Here is a 25,396-nt window from a genome sequence, read left to right as displayed (position 1 = left end):
AATGATGGTTGATCACAACCATATCCATAGTCAGGAAACAGACTGTAAAAAATGTTGGTCCTTATTACACAATCTAGTACCAAGACAATGGAATAGTGCTATCACTTCTGGAATGGAAAAGAGTCTTCTCATTCCAACGAACTTAATATACAAGCTAATCTCTCATAAGCCCACCCCAGATAATAACATGATCTAGATAAGCCCTGACAGGTATGCTTGGAGGATTGTCCCTTGGCTGATTCTACAGCTTATGAAGTTGAAAATCAGTATTGACCATCACATAAAATTTGCTGTGTAGCTTGCCTATGTAGACAGAGAAAACATTCCTCTTTTTATTGATATCTCAAATACCAATAAGCATGTTTGAGGCTAAAGTAAATAAAAATGTTTGAGTATATACTTACTTTTTTCCCATATGTAAGCAGCAATTCTCTGGTGATCTCCAGGACAGAATTTATGAACCTCATATAGAATAAGGCACAGTGCAGAACTCTTCTGACCCATGCTTTTACCTTATTAATGCAGAATCCCACACAAGCACCTCAGAAACTGACCTATGATCTTATTACCAAAAAGAAGTAGAGAGAGGGAGGGAGGGAGGGAGGGAGGGAGGGAGAGAGAGAGAGAGAGAGAGAGAGAGAGAGAGAGAGAGAGAGAGAGACTCCTTAAGAATCCATTGAAATGGAACTTAGGTCACCAAAACTGCATACATGCCTTTGTATAATTCTTATGTGTGCCTCTCCCTCACAAGACCACACTCTCCCAAAGTCCTTTCTTTCTACTAATATCTGTGCTACGTCCATGATAAACAAACATCTCCTTTTAGCCAAGTGTTGTCACATGAGGCTTAGGTGAGTGGATCTCTGTGAAATCCAGGCCTTGCATATGTACTACCTAGTAGTTTCCAGGCCAGAAAGGGCTAGAAAGTGAGACTGTGACTCGAAACAGACTCACTCATCAAAATCTCTACTTAATAAACTTCAGGGCTAAGAAAATAGTTTAACAGAAAAAGTACTCACCTTGCAACTATCCATTTAGTTCTTCATTATAAAGTCAGTTGCTAACAGAGCATGCCTATAATCCAGTGCTTTTAAGGCGAGATAAAAGCAGAAAGAAGAAATCCTACAAGCTATGACCTTGTGATGGAAATTCTACAAGCTCACCTTGTGAGCCCCTGTCCCAAACATGCTGAAGGGAAAGGACCAACATCCAAAGTTGTTGTCTGACTTTTACACCCACATCATTGCACACATGCACACCTTTCCACACATAAGTGAGCACACAGAGAAGGACAGTCATTAGTAAATAAATAATAAAATTAAGAGTTGGATGATGTGGCACATAACTTTTATTTCAATACTTGGAGGCAGGAGCAGGTAGAATTCTGGGAGTATGAGGCCAACTTTACCTACATTCGGAGTTCAAGTCCAGCTAGAGCTTTTAGAGAGACCTTGTCTCAAAATCAAATAAAATTCCAATTCTGATTTGTACAGATTTATGCTGAAATTCTTTTCTAAAATGCACTGAAGTGTCCCAGCTTAATTTCAGCAGAGATCTCTATAAACAATTAGTTTCCTACAACACAGATTGAGACTGTGTCTCTGATTCCTTCATCTTTCCACAGAACTGCTATTTTTGTTTAACCATTCCAAAGTCTCACTAAATAGTTTTAGAGGAAGCCACTAGAGCCATAAATGGGGTGCAAGCCTGTAATAGTAGCACTCTAGAAACAGAGGCGGGAAGATCACTGTCAGTTTGAAGAACCTGTGGTATATAGTCTCTCTTCCCACACCTACACACACACACACACACACACACACACACACACACACACACACACAAACTGTATAAGAACAAAATTGAATAATAAAGAACACAGGACATTCGCTTCAGGTGTCAGCCAATGGTCCTTGTCAAATCATTCTCAGAAATGAATATACCTGACTATAGTAGCAGAGCCAGCTAGTTCCCCTTGAATTCCAGCCTGCTCAGTCTACAGTGAGGATGATAATGAACATGTCTCAATAACACAGACACAGACACAGACACACACACACACACACACACACACACAGACACACACACACACACACACAAATATAGTTAAATATAATTTTTCTTTGTTGTTATACACAGGGTCTCATAAGAAAGCTCCAGCTGGCCTAGAACTCACAATGTATAGTTTAATGAATATTATATATTGAATATTTTAAAACAAATTGCAGTAAATGTTTATTTCTATACCAATGGTTCATTATTCAAAGAGGGACAGTTTTCTATACTAGAGGGAGCTTCCAAGTAATTTTCTTTACATTTCCTTAAATTCGAAAAGAACTGGAAGTGGAAAATTTCACACTGTTTATATTCCTATGTTGTTTTCCTTCATCCACTCGTTCTATGAAATCAATATCCATCTCTTCTTGAAATCTATTTTATAAACATTTTAACTATATTGTTTGTAAAATGAGCTTCTTTGTACATTCTGTTTTAATGATAAGATTCTTAATGTGAAAACTCAAAAAATGACTATTAAGGTAAATATTCTAGCTACCCAATGAATTCGTAAGAATGTTTTTCTAAAATTGTTAAAAATTTTTCAAGTATTGAATTGAAATTTTTGGAAGACCACTCTTTTTACAATTTTCCTGGGATCCAATAAATAGGAGGTTGTTGAAATACAATTATAGTATTTGTTGTGCAATTAACACACAGAGTTAAATAGAAGTTATTGTATATTACAAAATAAAAATGACTATACTGGATTACTAGGCTTTCTATAAATAACATATGAGAAGCAACAATGCAAGCTTGTGTGTATTAGGATTCATTGTTCATTGAATCAAAAGTAAAATTTGCAGTGTTTTCTCATACTGTTCCTCTCAGAAAGGGTAATGAATCACATTCTAAGTATTAATGTTCACAGTAAGTATGACATGTTCCCCTGTATTGTAACCTAGGTGAGGAAACAGTGAAGCCTTACAGTTAAGAAAGGCTAAAAGTATGTTGGTTTCCATACCATAATTTATTAGACCATGAAATTTTTGGTGGAGACCACCCAAGGCCCCATGATAGATTATATGAAGTAGTCAGTTTACATTTAACCCAATGAAGGTATAATGATGAGGCTGCTCCTTGTTCTCCAATTGGACAGGGCAGCAAGTGAGGCACTTCTTTAATACCGGTAATGTGTTTTGAGATGCCTGTTTTAGTAACTCTGCTTCCACTAATGGTTATAGGTAAAACTTTTATTTTTCCCATTTTTTCAGTTGCCCAGTGAAAAGCCATACCATTATTAATTCCAAGGCATCCTGGTGTATTACTTGTTATTCATGGCCATACATATAAGTGTATCAGAAGCCTTATTGTAATAAGCATAGTAAAAAAAAATGCCTTTTAGACATATAAAAATAGCTTAGTCTGGAACCCTACTACACCCAAGGCTGCAACTGATAAGCAGAACTGTGTGATATCATTCAGTGAAGATTACCAGAAACAGTACTAGAACCCCATTATTCCAACTGGACAGTACATAGGCAGAGACCAAGAGCAATGCTCTGCTATGCCCATCTATAGAGATATCACCTTGATTTTCCCTGTAGCTCGACAGACTTGCTCAGAATCCTGACCCTGGAATCAGAGACTTCTGTTAGAGACTGGACCTGACCTTCTCTTAAGATTTGTCACATAGCTGAGCAACCTTGGGGACATAGGCTTAGGATGACAGTTGCAAATAGAAAGTGTGAACCTTCTCTGATGACCATTAGCACAGTAAAATATAACTTTGTTAAACTAATTATGCACATCTACCTTCTTGCTGGTGACACGAGCTATATGAGGATACTAGCTGAACATGAGCCTTGCAAGCAAGTCAGTATGCACCATCACTCCATGGTTTCTTCTGTACTTTCTGGGCCCTGAGTGAGATTTCCTACCACAACTTCTTTCAGCAGAGGAACTGTGAACTGGAACTGTAAGGTGAAATATACCATTTTCCCCTAAATTTTCTTTCAGTCATGGTATTTGCCACACATCAGAATAAAACTGGGGACCTTATTGACTCACAGAATCCCAAGCTATGTGAACATAGACAGATCTTCAAATAGTTTTGCTCTACCTTTGGGATCGATATTGGGCTGTAGACACCTTAAGGAATAGATTAAGCTATCTTGCCCAGCCCAGAAAACAAATTTTCACAAAAATGTTGAGATTATTTCAGCACTTCAGTGACCCTGTTGAACTTCCTCATGAAACCACAGCTGAGAACTTCTGGTCTTATGCTCTTCCCATCCCTTTCCCCTTTAGAAAAAACTAGATGAGCAAAGGTAATTGGTTCTGTGCTACCTTGAGCATCATTCTGAGACATGGGACAACTTAAAGCCACAGTACTCTTGTTCTAGTAACTACAGAGTGTGTTTCCCATAAATAAACAAGAATTTTCTCAAAGAATTGGGGTATTTAAGATGCCTTTTCTTTGTGTGACAGTGCCATAGAGTTCTTGGACAATCTTAGCAAGTGAGTCAATGGTGGTAATGCAAGGTTGCAATGTAGATAGAAGCTCAGCTGCTGCTCTTTCTTTACCTGAAGGAATTCTTCAGGCTGCAACATTCTGTCAACAGCTCAGATGAGTAGCAGCTCTGTGAGGCTACTCCAGAGTGCCTGAGGCCCCTTCTCTCTGAAGCTCACTAAGCTGAGTGAGGACCTAGTCATGGCTTCTGCTCTACCTGTATGGCAAGGGTGATACCTTCTCAGCCCATGGGGAAGGAACCAATGCCCGGAGCTCAATTCACATCTATGCCTCTGTCCTGCTGAGAGTCGCAGTGAACAATAACACACTACCAAATGTCCTATCTTCCCTGTTGTGGCTGCCACTGGCGCAGGGTCCTCAGGAAGTCCACATTTCCAGTAGATCAGAGGTTGGAGGACACCTTTGAAGGACGTGAGTCACCATCCCCTTTTCAAAGCTTCTCACTTTTTGTTAGACCACCGGGAGTCAGAGGTTGCAAACAGTAAGAAGGGAACCTAGGCCAGGGGTAGAAAGCCTAAGTGTTAATCTCTGTCACCCCATTTTAGGAACACAAATGCCTTTTCACTTTGTGGCTGTTTCCTTCTCCCTTCCTGGAGCTCAGTCTATAGCTGGCCCAGATTTATTATGATTTATGCACAACAATTTCTTAAGAAATTAATTGCCCAGGAAATTCAAGGAAGTTCAATTGCACCATGGGAAAAATCTAGTAGTGGTTGGTGAAGCTCAATTCCCTTCCTGACAGCTGAGTGCCCTCTGGAGGAGAGCTGGTGACTTATTCCTCTGAGTGGTATCCTTTGTTCTTGCTGTTGGAAGTGAGTGACAATGTAAGTGTGATTAGGGGAAGAGGTATAAGCAGTAATAGTAATAGGCTTGTTCTCACTGAGCTGGGGAGAGAAGCCAGCCTTCTAGACAAGCAAAAGGGCACAGTGCAGAGGAAGGATGCCATGTATGGTGTCTGTTGTAGCTAGAATTCTAACTTGTCACATAGAATTGCTATTAACAGCATGTGCACTATCTATTATTCCTGCTTTTCGAGAGAGAAAACGGTGGTTGCAATGCTTAAGACACACAGGAAAGAGGGCTTGCCAAGAGTTATGACCTATTGTCTTTCACTTTACTAACACATTTAGAGCCTGAAAATATTGTGTGTGTCTTGTATCGGCCCTGCCTTTGTTTTAAGTGAATTAGTAAACACAACAAAATCAATAAAAACACATGTATAAAAGGAAAGACAACGAAGAGAGCTGAGAAAGACAACAAAAAAGTTCTTAGCAACTTGTAGGCCGTATTTCAAAGAGACCAGTTATTGTGGCTGATTAAAAAAAAAAAAACATAAACAAATGAAGTAATTTTATAAAGTGTCCCTGGTGGCATCTCTCATGTTCATGGGTCATCTAAACCAAATTTTCTCTAGCTGGAGGAAACTGACACACAGAAAGGCAAACACACATCAGAGAATTGCAGCATGGGGGCCCCTGGCTGTCCCCTTCCTTTGGAATTGTCGCTTTTGCACTCTGTTCCTCAGATCTACATCCTATCCCTATAAATGTGGTTATTGGGGCTCCTGGACAAAGCCGGAAGTCTCCTTGGCTAGCCCTTTGAAGTTGCTCATAAAGGGCTGTCACATGCAAGTTGGAGGTTAAAGACCATATCAGAATGACTTCTATTCTAATTGCTTGTGTATATTTTTAAAGGAAGAAGTTTGTCAAAGATCAGTTTCCACAGATCTTTCTGTGGAAGCACAGAAGTTAGAGGTCAGCCTAGAACTAAAGACAATAGTGGACAGATTGCCACTTATTATGTCCACCTACCACCTGGCAGGTAAAGTGCCTCTTTGATTTGACCTTTAAGGTGTCTCTCCTGACCTCTAAGGAAGGGTACACCATAAGGTTGAGATTCATCTTTAGGGCTGTAATTCCAAATCCATTTCTCCGCATTTCAAAATTTTTAGGGTCAGGAAATCCATAGAAAAAATAATTTCCAATGAAGTTGACCTTGTTTTATGTAATAGAAGAAATTATGGTAACACTTGATATGGCAAGACACTATGTTGAGCAATTTCTGGGTAGGGTAATATGCTGTCTGAGTCAATGGGTGTCTGTGTGTTTTTGTAATATAGTGACTTGAGAAACACAGGGTTGAGCTCAGAAGGAAGAAGGATCTCCTGCTCTGGTAGTGATGTGCTGCTGCTGAGCATGGTATTCATTACTTTCATGTCTCCCTGACTTCTGGAAACCCCAGTGTAGCTTAAGTTTTCCTGCCTGGCCCACAGTCAGGACAAATCTCTCACCTGCCAGTCCCACAGCCACTCAGACCCAACCAAGTAAACACAGAGACTTATATTGCCTACAAACTGTATGGCCATGGCAGGCTTCTTGCTAACCGTTCTTACACCTTAAATTAATTCATTTCCATTAATCTATAACTTGCCACATGGCTCGTGGCTTACCGGCATCTTCACATGCTGTTTGTCATCATGGCGGCTGGCAGTGTCTCTCTGACTCATCCTTCCACTTCCCAGCTTTATTCTCCTCCTTGTCCCACCTATACTTCCTGTCTAGCCAATGGCCAATCAGTGTTTTATTTATTGACCAACACATTTGCCATACGGAACATCCCACAGCACCCCAGTGTCAGAGACTGGTGTCTTAGCATCTTCATTACATACAGGTTCCAGGCTCAGCAACTTAGGAAAGGAAGAATTGACTTTAGCCCACATTTCCAGGTTTTAATCCATCTTGGGGAAGTCAAGGAATAAACTCAGCTAGTCACATCACATCCACAGTCAAAAGTAGAAAGATACAAATGCACCCAGGCTGCCTGCTTGTCTCTGCTTTTTCTCCAGGTTTCTTCACTGTTACACAATTTAGGTCCCAGCCAATGAAATGATAGTGCCACTCTCAATAAACAGTCAATAAAACCCACAGACATGCTCAGAGTCAACCTGATCAAATTAATTCCACATTATGAGTCCCTATTCCCAGTTGGCTCTAGTTTGGCTAACAAGCACACTACCCATGATTTCCAGGATAAGAGCAGATTTGTGCCTTGACTCTGGAGTCTCCAATTGGACTGTAGGCTAGAAGCTTTTCTACATGGAAGGACTTGCAAATGAATATCCTGAATGTCTTTTGACCATAAGGAAGCTTGTATTATGGATGGCAGATTCCAGGTCTCTGAGGACCTTCAGTACAGAGTAAAAGCAGACCACTTTGAACTATAATAAACAGTGGACATGACCCCAAGACACACACACTGACCACACAGAATTTAGTCACACTGTGAGACCCTCTGACAATCTTACTCTTCTACTGGTATGTGTTCTAAGCTGTTCCAGGCTCTTTCTCTGGCACAAACAATATCTGCTCATTGATATTTCTATACTAAAGCCAACAGAATCTAAATATTTCCTTTTAAGAAGCAGTATCCAGAAGTCTGTCCCCAGCATTGTTGGGGAACTTTCCTTTGGTGCATCCTATCCTCTTCTGTTCCCTTATTTCTGGAACACAGATGGAGCCAGGATCTGCAGTATGTGCTCACTGTGCACAGAGAACTGTCAAGAAAGGCACTGAGATTACCCTGAACACCCTGAGCCTCCATGAACATCACCCTGGGTATTCCTCCAAAAAAAGAAATCATCCACACTTACAAGGTCATCAGGTTCTCTGACTTGTTTCTTGAGGACCAGTGCTCCTTGTGTTCATAAATGCCTGTGATTTGATAACTAGGCAATGTGTGGTGTTCAGAGGGCAGGTTTGCTGCATTGATCAGTTTTTTAAAGTTGCTAAAGTCAAAACTAAATATACCACAAATTAAATATGTGGTCTTCATTTAGGGCTATCAATAAAATGACTGAGAAAATATTAAAGGAGCTAGAAATACTGAGTTGTAACTGTGCTGTAGCTATTTCATCACTTAGTGTCACTGTTCATTCCCAAAAAAACCCTGTTTCATATTTCTCCAGCTTGGTTTGAAGCCATTCTCTTAATTGAGTTTTCAAGAGACCTGAGATTAGAACAACTAGAGATATATCACACTGCTTTAGGGTTAAAAATCATTTCACCCATTCTCTACGTCTTATGAAAGAACATTAAATGAAAAATAGCTGCGGCTGCACTGTTATCAATCAAAACATTCCTCTGAATTTCATACTTAAGTTTCATTGTTTCGTAACTGCTTTCAGGTTTTCACTATCTCACTGAGGTAACCAACGCAGCTTAATAGTACCCAGCCAGTTTGATTGTCCTTGTATGCACTGCACTACTTTAAAAAGCCTTACTTACTAAAAAGTACACAACTGCCCTCCATCTGAAAAATTCTTCCAAATTAAGGAGTGATTGCTCGGCTTACACTGTAGAGCAAGAGCCTTTAATGGTGATTATCTTGAAAATTCCTGCCTGATTCACTATTGGACTTCTATCTGAATCTACCTAGTGCTGTTTTTCCTCTACAACCACAGACTTTGCATTTCTTTTTATCTCACTTGTTGTTCATGTTCACTGTAGACCTGAATGATTCATCAGCAATAACCATCCCATAGAATCAATATTCTGTCTAAGAAATCAGACAATTGCTTTTGAATTCTGCCTCACTCAATTTTGCAGGACCTGTGCAGAATAAAAAACATTTTGGGCCAAATATCACACAAATGACTGCTAGCTTAATTTTTCTTGGAGACTATTCCCCAATGAGACCTTATGATCTTGACCTCAAATATATGGAATAATATTGACCCTCCCATTTTCCAGGTCCTACAGCAATAGCCATTTAAGCCCCATGTACACTTTCCATCCTTTTGTTATCAAAACTCCTGATATATTCAACATTCTTCCACAAGACAATATTTCCAGGCTATTTGTAGTAATAAAATGACTTTTGTGGTACCATTTTTCATTCTAATTTGCTTCTTTGTTGCCGTGATTCAATTCTCTAACCAAAAGCAACTCAGGTAATGGACGGGTTTATTTGCTTGATACCCTCAGGTCAAAGTCCATCACTGTGGGAACTTAGGATATAAACTCAAGTTAGTAACTGAAGGCAAAACCTCATGGAAACATGATTTCCTGGTTTCCTCTTGCTTTGTCATTGTCTCATGCTCAGCTAGCTCTTATCCAGCAAAGCACAACTTTCTTAGTGATATTGCCACCCTCGGTGAAGTGTTGCTTGCTCTGCAAGTAGTCTTGCTGTCTCTGATCCTGAGGACAGAGTGTTGACAGATGCAGAATCAACAGCACAGATTCTGGGAGATATGCAAGCAATCTCATTTACTAAACAAAGGGGTGAGGTATTTATGTGTGTACTTTTTGGCAGGCTTTGCTTCCAGCTGGTTTGGCATGCCTTGTTTGGCTCTGGGCTGCATGTTATCAGATTTTGGTCTGGAGCTTATGGGTCAGGTTTCTCCTGGCCAGAGTGTCCTCTGCACATGTCCTTAAGGCGTGGCCCAGTGTTTTTGGCCTTACTTGCCTCAGTGGAAGAAACTTCCCCCATCAATTATTAATTTCACAGTCACTGCAACCAATCAGTATGATATGATGAATACCCTGTCATCATAGAGCCTTCATCCAGTAACCAATGGAAGCAGATGCAGAGAACCACAGCCAAGCACCAGGCCGACCAAGTTCCAGGGGTCCAGTATAAGAGAGAGAAGAGAGATTCTATAAGCAAAGGGCATCAAGATCATGAGGGGGAAACATACAAAGATAACTAAACCAAAGTAGTAAGAACTCATGAACTGTGGACCAATAGCTGTAGAGCCTTCATGGGACTGGACTAGGCCTTGTACATAGGCAAGACAGTTGTATAGCTTGATCTGCTTACAGGGTCCCCTGCCAGTGGGGTCAGCATCCATTCCTGGTGCATGAGTGGGCTTTTTGGAGTCCACTGCCTATGGTGGGACACCTCACACTGCCTTAATGCAGGAGGAGGAGCTTGGACCTGCCTCAAATGAGTATGTCAGGTTCTGCGGTCTCCCCAAGGTAGGTCTTGCCTTTGAGGAGGTGGGGATGGAGGGTGGCTTTGAGAGGAAAGGCTGGGGGTTGGGAAGAGGGAGGGGAGGAGGTTCTCTGGTTGGAATGTAAAACAAATAAATTTTCTGAATAAAAAAAGAAAAAATAAGAAAAACTTAAAGAAATGTTCAACACTGTTAGCCCTTAGGGAAATACAAATCAAAACAACTCTGAGATTTGATCTCACACCCATCAGACTAGCTAAGAGCAATAACACAAGTGACAGCTCATGTTGGTGAGAATTTGGAGCAACTCTACCATTGTTGATGGGAGTAGACTTTTACAACCCTATGAAAATCAATATGGCAGTTACTCAGAATCAATCTACCTCAAGACCCAGCTATAACACTCTTGGACATACACCCAAAGGATGCTCAGTCATACCACAAGAACACTTGGTCAACTATTTTCACAGTAGTTCTATTTATAATAGCCACAACCTGGAAACAACCTAGACATCTCTCAAACAAGGAATGGATGAAGAAAATGTGGTATATTTACACAATGGAGTATTAATTCGCTGTTAAAAATAAGGACATCATGACATTTATAGGCAAATGGATACAACTAGACTAAAATCATTTTGAGTGAGTTAACCTAATCCAGAACTGGAAAGACAAATGTAGTATGTATTCACTAATACATAGTTATTAGCTATTAGGTAAATGTTAATCAAGCTTCAGTCAACAAACACAGAAAAGTTCAGTATAGAGGAGAGCTATAGGAGTGAATTATGGATTCTAGAAAGGGTAAATATAATAGATTCTGTGGGTGGGCTTGGTAGTGAATGAGAGCAGAAACAAGAGGGATCAGGTGTGTATATGGAGAAACAGTGCAGAGACAGACACATGGAATTAGGGGGGCAATTAAGGGTTAATGTGGAAACCTAGCGCACTGGTAACTTCCAGGAATTGGTGAGGGTGAATCTAGTGAGGACTACTAGTAATGGTGGTACCTGGTTTCGTAAAGTGAAGTTGTTGGCTGATTTCTAAAGATCCCTAAATGATCCAGACTAAGGCCAGGAGAGGTTGCTCTCTGAAAAATGACAGCATGGACTCAATTCCCAAGATAACTTCCACACGGCTCACTGAATGTACAGAGGTTGCACAGGTGCAGCCTTGGAGCTTTCATGCCTATGTTCTAGTCTCCTTGACACAAGATACTCTAGAGGTTACAGAAAGAGCAATCTGGACACCAACCCAGCTACCAAACCCGCCAATTATACTGTCTTGCCTGCAAGATATGCAAAAACATGTGAGAGGGTCCAACCAATGATTCGTTTAACTTTAGGCCTATACCATGGGAGGGGACCCATGCCTTACATTACATGGATGACCACAAATTCACAGAGACTCAAATAGCAATTATGGGGTTTACATGGGTCTGCACCAGGCACTCTGCATATATAACTGTTAGCTTAGTGTTATATGGGAATCCTAACAGAGGTAGCAGGTATCATTTTGAATTTTTCTTGTGCTTGAGACTCTTTTCCTGCTATTGCCTTGCCTTTTGCAGCCTCAATGTGAAGGTTTTGCTTTGTTTTGAATTTTACTGTATCTTGTTTGGTCATGTTTGTATATTCTCTCTTGGAGGTCTGCTTTTTCCGAAAGAGGAAACAAAAGAGGGGAAGTAGATCTGGGGAAGAGGGGAGGTGGACAGGTTATAGGAGTGGAGGAAGGAGAAACTCTGATTAGAATGTATTGTGTGAGAGAATAATCTATTTTCAATTAATAAAGAAGTAAATATTTTCTAACTGAAAATGCAAACAAGGAAGGAATCAATCATGAAAAAAGAGAAGTAATGTAGTGAAGAAAGGGACAGAAACATATAGTTCTTGTTCTGTGTGTGTAGATGGTGACCATAACATAGGAGTTTATTTCAAGCTCATTATTAGGCCTTGTCCAGATCTGTGAAATGAGAATTTTTATTGTCAGCAATGTGACAATATTCCTGTCATGCAGGAAACAAACAGAGATCATTATCTTGTGTTATCTTTTACTACTTTGGATTATAGAATTACAGAGGTTATTGCTCATTTAAATCTAAAAAAACTCTTGATTTCATTAAGGAAACTGACATGTGAATAAATATTTAAAATATATGAATACATATAAAATGTAATAAAGTAATGCTACATAAATTATATCATACATTAAACATATAAAGACTGACACATTAAAATGTTAAATGTTTAAGCACATCCTCCAATGTAAAAATGAATGTGTTACCATTTAAGAAAGGTTATTTGATAAGAAAACAAACAGATGAGTTATTGTCTAAGCATATAACATATTTGTTAGACTATAATTTATTGTCATTATTTAATTTAAAACAAATCAGTCTGTTTCTTAACCTCACTTTTACCTTTTCATGTAGTATGAATCACTAGCAGAAAGCTCTCATTACATTGAAATAAAGCAAAATTTTGCATTTTTACAAATTTCAATAGCTCAATTGCATCTCATCTCCATACTAACTCTTGCTACAAAAAGCTTGATGTTTCATAGTTCTCCACCTAACTAAATAAATGTTGGGAAAACCCTCTGAAAGAGATTGCTTTCACTAGATTCTGTCTTCTTGCTGCCCTTAATTTTCATTTGCCACCTGTGGTATAGACAAGATGCCTGGAGCTCACATCACCTTGACAACTGAGAGTGCATTAAAGATGAAAATCAGAAAATCAGGTGGGACTAAGAAGTGAGGTAACACAGCACAAGTTGTTACTATATGCAGTTTCATGGCCAATAAAGCACTGACTGTGAGTCCTTTATAAGTGTATAATCCTTTAGCCATTGCTATTTTCTTTATTCATTTAGCACTTTGTCTTCTTGAAGCCCCAAGCTTGTCATCAACAAATGAAACTTTGTTACATTTTCAGCCAGGCGGTGGTGGCGCACGCCTTTAATCCCAGCACTTGGGAGGCAGAGCCAGGCGGATCTCTGTAAGTTCAAGGCCAGCCTGGTCTACAGAGCGTGATCCAGTAAAGGCACAAAGCTACACAGAGAAACCCTGTCTCAAAAAACCAAAAAGAAAAAATAAAAAGAAAATTTAGGTTATTTTCATATTTTGACTGCCATCAATATAGCAGCTATGAGCATAAAAATTCTGATACTTGTTAATACTAATTTTAATTGTATAGAAAATATATTGAGAAGAATGCTGGAATCCATAGCAATTCTATCATTTTATGAGAACTCTGTATACTATAAACACACATCACCACATGGAAAGAGAATGCCTGAAGAACATGGTTTTCTGTTGTTTTAGTAACTGGGTTGCCTGGGTGTAGGTAATGTGTCCAAATGCATCAGAATACATACAATATGTGTGATTTTATATCAACTATTACAATGAAACATGATTTTAGCTAATTTTAGTTGATATCTGTAGAAAATTCCAAACTACTATTATCAAAATTTACTTTGCAGGCCGGATGGTGGTGGCGCATGACTTAAATCCCAGCACTCGGGAGGCAGAGCCAGGCAGATCTCTGTGAGTTCGAGGCCAGCCTGGGCTACCAAGTGAGTTCCAGGAGAGGCGCAAAGCTACACAGAGAAACCCTGTCTCGAAAAACCAAAAAAAAAAAAAAAATTTACTTTGCATGCTACTGTACAATCACATGTCACACTCATATTCGTTGATAAATTCTGGAGCATGTTTCACTTTCATTCTTTTTGCTATCTCAATAGGATATCTTTTATAACATAACAATGCATTCTATGTCATGAAACTACTGTAGCCCACTTTCTATGTCTTTGTTCATTGTTTCAAATCAGTTTCATTGTCAGAGTTACTGTAGTTTGCTAAACAAATGATTATATAGAATAATATCTTTTGCCATTTTATAGTTTTGCAAAGAACACTATTATATTATCAATAACAACAAAAAGATGTTGGGTATGTTCAATTTAGAGCATAAAGTTAATAAAATACACAGAAAATTCCCAGTAACTTATAACCAGAAAGCCCATTCCAAAGCTATGTTCCATGTAGATAAACTCAGAATTCTCAATAGGATTAAGGAAAAAAAGGTACACATGTTGACATGTGACTTTTATACCTAACACAAATCTACAACAATCAAGAATGTGTACAATATTTCTGAGAGAATAAGGAGATAGAGAAAAAGTCAAAATCAAAACCACAAAAATATAGTCAAGCTTTCATCAAAAGACTTAAGGAAACTGAACCAAGAAAAATTTACAAAAAAAAAAAAAGGAACTTAATCAATGTTACTTATGATTTTATGTGTATAGAAATTAAATAAACATATACTTCACAACTCCCACAATAGTAACTCAAAGTGATGCCTAAACTGCTATATTTTTGATCTTCCAGCTACTACTGATTCCTCTTCCAAATAGAGAGGTCCCATGCTCTAAGAGTTCTCTCTGGAAATTGAAGTGGATCAAAAAGGTTGGCTATAGCCATGTATCCCTTTATTCCCCATTGTGGTTTTAGGCAAAAACTAAACTAACTGATGTCAAAACACCAAAACAAATTTGAAGAATGTGTGCTTCCTGACATATAGATCAATGCACAAAATGTGGAATCTGGCCTACCCACCTGCCCAACCCCATAAACACCAAAGATACCTTCACAGCTCAGAAATTCCATTTGTTCCCTGGAATTTAATTTCCCTGAATCATGCCATTGTGGCTGGTGATAGAGGAAAGTTAAAGCATTCTAAACAAATATTTCTGAATGATGGCTTATAATGTAAAACTGAATGTGGAATGCAATGTTGAGAATTTCTACACACAAGACCTTCAGTTTTTCAATCTGTCTTCCTACTGCACACCAAAGGCAATGCCTATGTGTACACACTGGAGAGTGATACTTTAAACAACACATCTTCAATGGACATGTTTGCACAGCCTCCCTGTCCCTAGGGAATGCACACACAGGGAGGCTTAAAGTTCAAGGGCCACTTGCCAAGTCAACACATGGACCAACAGAACTAGACTGTCTCATGGGCCTTTAACTCCAGTATATCTGATAGGGCAGCAAACATGCTTATCCTGCACAGAATACCATGTACTCCCCACTCACCATATCATGGTTTATGGTGATCCTCATAGCTCCCTAAAGCAACACCAGAGAAGAACTCTAGAAAAACAAACAAACAAACAAACAAACAAAAACACAAATATACCTCCCACTGGTGCTCCTTATTGCTAAGCTTGCCCATAGACCCTCAATAGCTAGTATCACCCTGTTGGGTCTCAGGACAATAGCAGCTTCTCTACTAGATGAACAGAAATCTAATGATTGAGTCAGTATAAGCCTTCCCAGTTCAGCCCTTCCATTCTAGGGGCAGAGAGGGCTCTAGTGTGATTAAATTTCTATTTTGTAGAAAGTCTTCCAGTTTGTCAGAGCAATTCAATTTCCCATTCCAAGATATGGTGTCCCTTGTATCCATAATTCCATTACATAGTCAGTGACTAGTAAAGCCAACCCTTTGCTTCCTAGTTAGGAAGTCCGTCAGCTAAACATAGGTCACATTCAAACAGTAACTGCTGTTAAAGTAAAAAGAGGCCATTAATTAGAAAACAGTGATGGGAATATCTCAGGGCTTAGAGGCAGAAATGATGTAAGGGCCACAGAGTCTCCATAGTGTGACCTTATTTAATTTTGGCTCAAGGTCAGGGATGCTATGCTTGTTTTGCCCCATATGGTTGAATAATAGGATGTTTTGGCCAAAGGCATGGTTACCAGGTGTATTATACTTCTAGGCCTAATTACAGTATGTTTTTCCATAAGGAGTGGATACTAGATATTTTGAGAATTAAGGGGGTGTTTACACTTGTTTGTACTTTGAGCCATTGTGTCTTTGAAAAGGGGAAGTCTTTTGTGGTGGTATAATAAATAAAGTTGCCTGGGGGTCAGAGCTATTAGAGCCATAGCAAGTGTGTGGCAGTGGTGGCATACGCCTTTAAGGACCTGGAGGGCGGTACATACAGGCAGTGACGAGGCAGTCACATGATTGGGTTTACAACCAATGAGAAGCCAGAACAAGGAGACTATAGAGACAGACACACAGGAAGTAGGGCTCTCTTTCGGAGAGCTCTCTTGGCTGAGGAGGATCCCTGAATCAGGAAGGGTGAGGCTCTTGGCTCTGACCTCTTGGCTTTCTTCTCTGAATTGGCTCTCTGTTTCTTGTCAGATAAAACCGTTGGCTACATCTAAACTGAATTACATCTACATTTGGCGCCCAACGTGACAAGAATCCGTTAAAAACCATTTAACTGCTGAGCTGGATTCACACCTCGGACACTAGGTGGCTGTTTTGAAATTCCCTCGGATTTGTACTGTTCTACGAGGACTTAGTTATCCAATATTTTAAAGGAAACTATTTAACAGAGAATTTTTTCTTCACATTTTAAAAAAAAAAAGGGCTTTCTGTGTTCATTGGAAGAAAATTGGGCCTTGTTTACAATTTTAGACAGTCTGACAATGAAACAGCTATATGAGAAGATTAATGTTGATAGAATTATGCATTTTATTACTATATTTATTCTTATTTTACTATTTAAGAAGATAGTCAATTTAAGTGCCAGGGTGACAGCTTTAGAAAAATTTGATACACCTGTAAAAACTCAGACAGAAGAAACTAACAGTGAAGTTGCTTCAAGATTGGATCATAGGGTTACAGAAAGAAAGCCTGTTTTCACACAGTCACCCTTAGTTTGTCCAGTAACCGTACAGCAGTTGCCTGATCAAATGACTACACAAAATATTTGGGCTCCAATCGAAATGTTAGATTTACGAAGGTTTAAGGAGGCAATAGTATCTTATGGCATGCATTCTCCATATGTAAAGCGAATGTTAAACTCTTGGTCAACATATAATAGGATTGTACCACAGGATTGGCGGGAGCTGGCACAAGCTGTTCTGGAACCCAGTCAAAGGCTTCAGTGGCTAACTTGGTTCAAGGATGAAGCTAAAAACATAGAAAAACAGTGGAGGGATAAAGGAATACAAGTCTGCCAGGATCAGCTTATTGGAGGTCAATATGCTTCAGCACCAGCACAATGTTTATATGATGTCCAAACCTTAATTTTATGTCGAACAGCAGCCTTGAATGCATGGGACAGAGTTGAGGAACCAGGAAAAAAAAACTGAGTCATTTACAAAGGTTGTACAAGGCCCAAAAGAATCTTTCACAGATTTTTTACAAAGCCTGGCTTCAGCAGTAAAGAGAATGGTCCCGGATTCAGAAGCTGGTAAGATAATAATTGAAACTTTGGCTTTTGAGAATGCGAATGCAGCATGCAAAACAATAATCAGGCCGTTAAAGGCAAGATCTGCACCTTTGGAAGATTGGATTAGAGACACGGTTAATGTTGAAACTCATGAGCATGATGATACGTGGGTAGGAGAAGCAATTTCAAAAGGTTTGAGGAATGTAAGATGTTTTGGATGTGGAAAGCAAGGACATTTGAAAAGGGACTGTAAACAGGTCATTCCTAGAAACAATGTTTCCTCAAGGAACAATGGCAACAGACTGCCCCTTCCTTCTGGAGTATGCAGAAGGTGTGGTAAGGGAAAACACTGGACCAATGAATGTAGATCAACAAGGGACAGACAGGGTAATCCTTTGCCTCAGTCTTCGGGAAACTCCCAGAGGGGCCTCATGCAGGCCCCAATAGCAAATCCAGTTCAAACCATTCCTGCAGTCGTAGAGGAAATCCCTACTCAGAGCAATTAAATAACCAAATGCCTATTGGAATAAGTCATGCTGGTCAGGATGATGAAACAGAGAGAATAGAAAATTCAGGAAAAAACATAAAGAAAATTTTTTAGCAAACTTCTATTTCAAACAGAACTCTAAAGGATATGCTAAATAAACAGAAAGGGGTAACAAAAACCCCCAGAAACAGACTGCATAATGCTCTATTAACTTTGAATTTTCTTAATGCCAATGAGAAAGGAACAACAGCTGCAGAGAGACATTGGATAATAGAAAAAACTACAGAATTAAATCAGCCTATATACTTTAAGGATGTGCTGACCTCAGAATGGAAACCAGGGTATGTGTTACGTTGGGGACGAGGTTTTGCTTTTGCTTCTACAGGAGAAGATAAGTCGTGGGTACCATCAAAATTGATAAAGGTTCGATTTGAACAATAGAAACCTCTTAATTAGAGGAGGTGATAGTTCATCAACCAACATGAACATCCAATTTAAACTAACTTATACCAGTAATGCATGTCTTTTCATTTAATCAGATAATAACTTGCCAAAAAGGAACATCCCCAAAATTAGTCTTGGGGAAAGGTTTTTGGTTTTGTCTTTTAGGAGAATGAAGGTTAAGGAATCTGAAGAGCACTGGACAAATGAGACAACTGATCAGCTTTGAACTACAAGGTGCTCAGAGTAATTTTGAGATGACTAGCTGAGATGATCCAGTCTCAAAGACTACTTGAATAAGGACTTGAGATAAACCCTGAACTTTGGCATTATACACAGACTGGATAATGAAGGATATGGTTACCTTTCCTAGAATTTGACAATTAACCTAAAATTTTTCTTTCAGGATAAAGATAACTTCGCCCATACCCAGCAGGAAGCAATTTTAAGGATACGACGTCCACATTCCCAAAGAGGTGGTGTGGGGCAGGTGGTTTTTGGTCTTTTTAATGGGTTTTGGGTCTGGGATAATTTTCCTTGTTTAGGGGGTTGGTTGCAAGTTGTTGTCAAGGGTTAGGAAAAAGGCTAAGCAAAGGAGATTAGATTTAAGGTTCTTGTTTAAAAAAAAGAGAGAAAGAAAGAAAGAAGAAGAAAAAGACAATTACTAGTTTTAAATATTTTACATTGGATTGGATTGTTTTATATTGTATACAAGTTATATATGTTGGAATTGATATTGTTAGAAAATGCTATATGTATATTTCTAATTGTACTTATACCGTTCATTTAACAATGCAATTTTCTGATCCTTGAATGTTATTATTACCAACTATTAGGATATAGAGAAATGAGTTAGTAGTTAGACATTACAATGGAACTTGTAGTCATATTAGATATGTTTTAAAAATTGAGCAGATATATTTTAGACAGGTCATCTTCAAACCCTTCGGAGATCTACAGAATATGGCATTTGACAGTGGGATGTGAAGATCGGGATGCTGAGATGAAGCCATATATACACAGCCAAGAAGAATGGACTAGAAATTATTTAGACATTTATTACTTGTATATATTGTGTATAGTTATTGTACTTTTGTATGTAGTTTTTCTTTTGTTAGTTATAACCTTTTTCTTTTTTTTCTTTTTTATTAAATTAGAAAAGGGGAAATGTGGTGGTATAATAAATAAAGTTGCCTGGGGGTCAGAGCTATTAGAGCCATAGCAAGTGCGTGGCAGTGGTGGCGTACACCTTTAAGGACCTGGAGGGCGGTACATACAGGCAGTGACGAGGCAGTCACATGATTGGGTTTACAACCAATGAGAAGCCAGAACAAGGAGACTATAGAGACAGACACACAGGAAGTAGGGCTCTCTTTCGGAGAGCTCTCTTGGCTGAGGAGGATCCCTGAATCAGGAAGGGTGAGGCTCTTGGCTCTGACCTCTTGGCTTTCTTCTCTGAATTGGCTCTGTGTTTCTTGTCAGATAAAACCGTTGGCTACATCTAAACTGAATTACATCTACAGTCTTTTGCCTCTCTCTTTGCTGATGGATAAAAATCCCATGAAGAATAAACTTGGGGTGACTGCTTTAGTGACCAGGAGCCCTCCCAATGCTATTCTGCCATGGCTCACAAAGCCATAATCACATTAAACACATACTATCAATGTTTGTTAAAAACATATCTTATTGCTATTATATTATCTGGCATCTCTCGAGAAATCCCTTAGAAGGCAAAGGCAGTACTTCAAGATGAAATGCCAAGTGGTTAACTAATGGGGACAGGAATAAGAATGGAATATACATTATATACATATATATACACATATGCATAAATGTATATATCTGCATAGCACAACAATGTATGATATTTGATACACATTTGATTGATTATTCTCATTTATTACATCTCTATCAGATAAAAGAAAATACAGCTTAAAAACACATGAGGTATTTAATGTTTCTTACAGTCTCATTTTAACATTAACACTGTTATATAGTGTTTACAAAATAGCACTCATTGGGAGTATATCATCTACCCTTGGACTGAGTAATTACTGACATCCAAGCCAGGCTGAATAACAAACAACAAAATCTCAAGTGAATTGGTGAAAATATGAAAGAAACAAAAGCAGGAACAACTACCCACCAGCCTTTCACTCTCTCTCTCACACACACACACACACACTTACTTGAAAAGTATTATCAAACATTGCCTGATATTTATATAAACAATGGACGACTTAGATGAAGGGCATCCCATTCATCCATTAAAACAGAAAATACCTATTACTAAGTAAAAGCACAAGAGAAGTTAAAAAATTCCAGAGAAAGAATATAAGGGTAACAAAATAAACTTCATTAAATGGATTTGCCACACATATAGCACACATCAGTAAATACCATAAATGTTTCAAAATAAAAATCAAAAGGTAATGATCTCCACTGGCAGTCTTGAGTGAACATGGTAATGTACTTACTTCAAGACTATGATGAGGGGGCTGGAGAGATGGCCCAGCGGTTAAGACCACTGGCTGCTCTTCCAGAGGACCCAGGTTCAATTCCCAGCACACACATGGCATTTCACAACTGTCTGTAATTCCACTTCCAGGAGATCTGACACCCTCACACCAATGCACATAAAGTTTAAAAAAAAAATTCTAAAAAAACAAAGACAATGACAAAAAAGAAATAAAAAAGGGTTTTTTTCCATGATACTGAAGACAACTGTGATGTCTGAAGTCTTTATCAAATCATTTACACAGGGTTTTTCTCTTAAGTTTGTCCCTATTTCCTGACATCAAAATGATGTAAATAGGCTTTTTAATATTTGCCAGGATAGAGACCTGGCTAGAGAGTTACGAAAAATTCAATCCCAGGACCAGGGTCCAATTTGGGACAACTTCCTAAAATTCCTGCTACAAGAAGATCCAAAGGTCTAATCTTCTTGGGAATCAGCATACACATACACACACAAGCACACACTGGCATCACATAATTGAAATTGAAACAGTTTTTTAATCATGGAAGCTTTCTGTTTTAAGCATTCATTTCCTTAACTTAGGTGTTGAGGCATCTAAAGGGTTACTTACAGAGTTTTTTGACTATATGAATAGGTTCATTAACAGAAAACAAGAATTCAGGATTCAAGTCAGAGTTATCAATCCTTTTCAGCTGGTGTTATCATATGAGGAGATTTTGGGAATGCTGCCCTGCTGGAGGAAATATATTGCTGGTGGAAGGCTTTGAGAATTTCTGCACATCATTTCCACTTCCCAATCTCTACTTCATGCTGTAGGTGGATGACACAAGTTCCTAGCTTCCTACTTAGGATGCCATGTCCAATACCTGTTGCCATGCCACTTTCATGGTGATTCTGTATCCCTCTGGAACCAAGGGCCAAACTAAACTCTTTTTACAAGCTGACGTAGACATTATATAACAAAAGCAGAAAAGGCACTAATACAAATCCATAAAGTTTTACAACTGAACTACTTATTAAATATAATTGAAGAGAAGTATGAAATGTAAATCTAAATCTAAGAGTTATGTTATCATTGAAATTCATGAGGCTTCATGAATTCATTTTCCCATGGTTTCAGGTTCAACAATATAAACACAGACATCATAATGCTTGACACTCTCGATTCTTGTGTAACGGAAGGTAAGGGTGTTGGCTAAAGATCTTATCAAATGATTTATAATAAAAAGGCCTCAGTATTTTTTTCAATTATTCAAAGACTATTGTAATACTCAAAGGCTTTAACAGATTGATTGCAGACAAAAAGTTTTACTCCTGTATGAAGAGCAAAACTTTTTCATGACTACATTCATAGTGTTTCTCTATGAGTTTTACTTGTGATTTCTAATACTACCAAAACATGCCAAGGTTTTATTACATTGACAACCTTCATATGGTTTTGCTCAAGTCTGTGTTTTTTTATATATTCTATTAATATGACATGCAAAGCCTTTACCACACGTATCCCATTTATAGGGTTTATCTCTAGTATGGGTTCTTTTATGCCTTTGAAGATCACTGTGATATATAAAGGCTTTAACACAGAGATAAAATTCAAAGGATTTGCCTCAAGTATGTGTTGTTTTATGCCTTAGAAGAGAACTGTAATGAGCAAAGACTTTACCACACTGTTTACATTCATAGGGTTTCTCTCTACTATGGGTTCTTGTATGCCTTTGAAGATGACTTCGAAGGGTAAAGGCATTTCCACACTGAGTACATTTATAAGGTTTCTCTCCAGTATGTGTTCTTTTGTGTACTCGAAGATGACTAGAACTTACAAAGGCCTTACTACACTGATCACATTCATAGGGTTTCTCTCCAGTATGTGTTCTTTTGTGTATTCGGAGATGATTATGACATACAAAGGCTTTACCACACTGATTACATTCACAAGGTTTCTCTCCGGTATGTGTTCTTTTATGTATTTGGAGACTTCTATGTTCTGCAAAGGCCTTACCACACTGATTACATTCATAGGGTTTCTCACCAGTATGTGTTCTTTTGTGCATTTGGAGACTACTCTGACGGGCAAAGGCTTTACCACATTGTTTACATTCAAAGGGTTTCTCTCCAGTATGTATTCTTTTGTGCATTTCAAGACCACTGTGACGTGCAAAGGCTTTACCACACTGATTGCATACATACGGTTTCTCTCCTGTATGTGTTCTTTCATGCCTTTGAAGAATATAGTGCTGAGTAAAAGCTTTACCACAATGATTACATTCATAAGGTTTCTCTCCAGTATGGGTTTTGTTATGCATTCCAAGACTGTTGTGAGTAGCAAAGGCTTTACCACAATGTTTACATTCATGCGGTTTTTCTCCAGTATGTGTTCTTTTGTGCATTTGGAGACCACTGGGGCGTGCAAAACCTTTACCACACTGATTACATTCATAGGGTTTCTCTCCAGTATGTGTTCTTTCATGCAGTTGAAGATGACTGAATTGTGAAAAGCCTTTACCACAATGATTACATTCATAGGGTTTCTCTCCAGTATGTGTTCTTTTATGCACCTGAAGAACACTGAATTGTGTAAATCTTTTACCACACTGATTACAACCATAGGGCTTCTCTCCAGTATGTATTCTTTTATGTATTTGGAGTCTTCTTTGATTTGCAAAGGCTTTACCACACTGATTACATTCATAGGGTTTCTCTCCTGTATGTGTTCTTTTGTGCAGTTGGAGACTGTTATGACGCGCAAAGGCTTTACCACAATGATTACATGGATAGGGTTTCTCTCCAGTATGTGTTCTTTTGTGCATTTTGAGATCACTGGGACGTGCAAAGACTTTACCACACTGATTACATTCATTGGCTTTCTCAACAGTATGTGTTCTTTCTTGCAGTTGAGGATGACTAAATTGTGAACAGTCTTTACCACACTGATTACTTTCATAGGGTTTCTCTCCAGTATGTGTTCTCATATGCACTTGAAGAACACTGAGTTGTGAAAATCCTTTATCACACTGATTACAACCATAGGGCTTCTCTCCAATATGTATTCTTTTATGTATATGGAGTCTTCTTTGGTCTGCAAAGGCTTTACCACACTGATTGCATTCATAAGTGTTTTCTCCAGTATGTGTTCTTTTGTGACTTTGAAGATTAGTGTAATACACAAAGCCTTTACCACACTGATCACATTCATACTGTTTCTCTCCAGTATGTGTTGTTTTATGCCTTTGAGAAGTACAGTGATGAGCAAAGGCTGTAAAAGATTGAGTAGATTCAGAAGGTTGCTCTCCAGTAGGAATTCTTTCATGCCTGCAAGAATAATTGGCATATGTAAAGGCTTTGCCACATTCGATACTCTCTTGAATCTTTATACCTGAATGAATTAGTTTTACAATTTGTTCCAGTTGTAAAAAGGAATCAGGTCTTAAAATTTTATCACTAATTTTGCACTCATGTTGTTTCCCTTTATTAGGAGTTGTTCTGCATCTTTGAAGATACCTGTGATAGTAAGAGTCTTTGTTACATGGTTCACATTTACAGGACCTTTTTCTATAGGAGATTTATCACATATTTCAATAAAACTGGAAAAACCCATCTTTAACGCACTTACTGCTTTCATAAATTTTCTTATACTGTGAGTCATACTACATACTACAGTGAAGGTGGAAAGCCAATTACATGAATCAAGTGTATAAGTATATTAAATGTGGGGACGTCTACAAATATTATAATTGTTCTGAGAGGTATGTTACATCTTTCCATCTCCCTATTCATGTGGCTTGTATCCAGAGAGACATATGATACACATAGTAAAAGGAGAATGAAAAAAAAAAGGTTTCCACATTGAATTCACAGTTTGAATTTCTGTTTCTCATAGACATGTGATATAGAGATTAAGGTTTCTCAACAATGGCCCTTGACTATTGACTCTAAGTAACTCTTTCACTAAATTTAGCAAAGTTACAACAAGTAAATGAGTAACACTAGCTTCATTATGGACTATTTGCTTATTAGGAGGTTTTTGACATGTACTTATCACCTCTTCATTGTGCTTACCTTTTTGTAATATGAGTGGTATGAAATGAAATGCATTGGCAGTTTTACAAGCATAGCATTCATGGGGCTTTGATTCCAATGGTGATATCTGTTAAGGCATTGTTTTCTTGTCTTCATTCTTAAAAGAATGCCTTGTAAATGTAATTCATCTGCCTGAAGTTGGGTTATATTGTGTTGTGAGAATTTAATAATCATCAA

The 25,396-nt window shown here is 38.4% G+C and overlaps 2 protein-coding genes across 2 annotated transcripts in view; both read right to left on the bottom strand.

The window, feature by feature from the left end:
- LOC128097947 (zinc finger protein 431-like) overlaps window positions 1–25,396 on the bottom strand; it is a 155,508-nt gene that overhangs the window by 96,392 nt on the left and 33,720 nt on the right. Inside the window, exon 2 of the mRNA XM_052718852.1 lies at window positions 405–561. The gene's annotated coding sequence lies outside the window, so the exon portion shown is untranslated. The remainder of the gene's footprint in view (window positions 1–404; window positions 562–25,396) is intronic.
- LOC128097946 (zinc finger protein 431-like) overlaps window positions 9,951–25,396 on the bottom strand; it is a 49,195-nt gene continuing 33,749 nt past the window's right edge. The window contains exon 4 of the mRNA XM_052718851.1: window positions 9,951–24,451. Coding sequence (XP_052574811.1) covers window positions 22,750–24,451 — 1,702 coding nt within the window. The 3' untranslated portion in view covers window positions 9,951–22,749. The remainder of the gene's footprint in view (window positions 24,452–25,396) is intronic.

Source organism: Peromyscus californicus, unplaced genomic scaffold (assembly GCF_007827085.1).
Source record: "Peromyscus californicus insignis strain IS unplaced genomic scaffold, ASM782708v3 Scaffold_5__1_contigs__length_169319896, whole genome shotgun sequence".
NCBI classification, from domain to species: Eukaryota; Metazoa; Chordata; class Mammalia; order Rodentia; family Cricetidae; genus Peromyscus; species Peromyscus californicus.
Note: the sequence above shows the minus strand (reverse complement) of the source record. Positions and strands in the feature narration are given on the sequence as shown.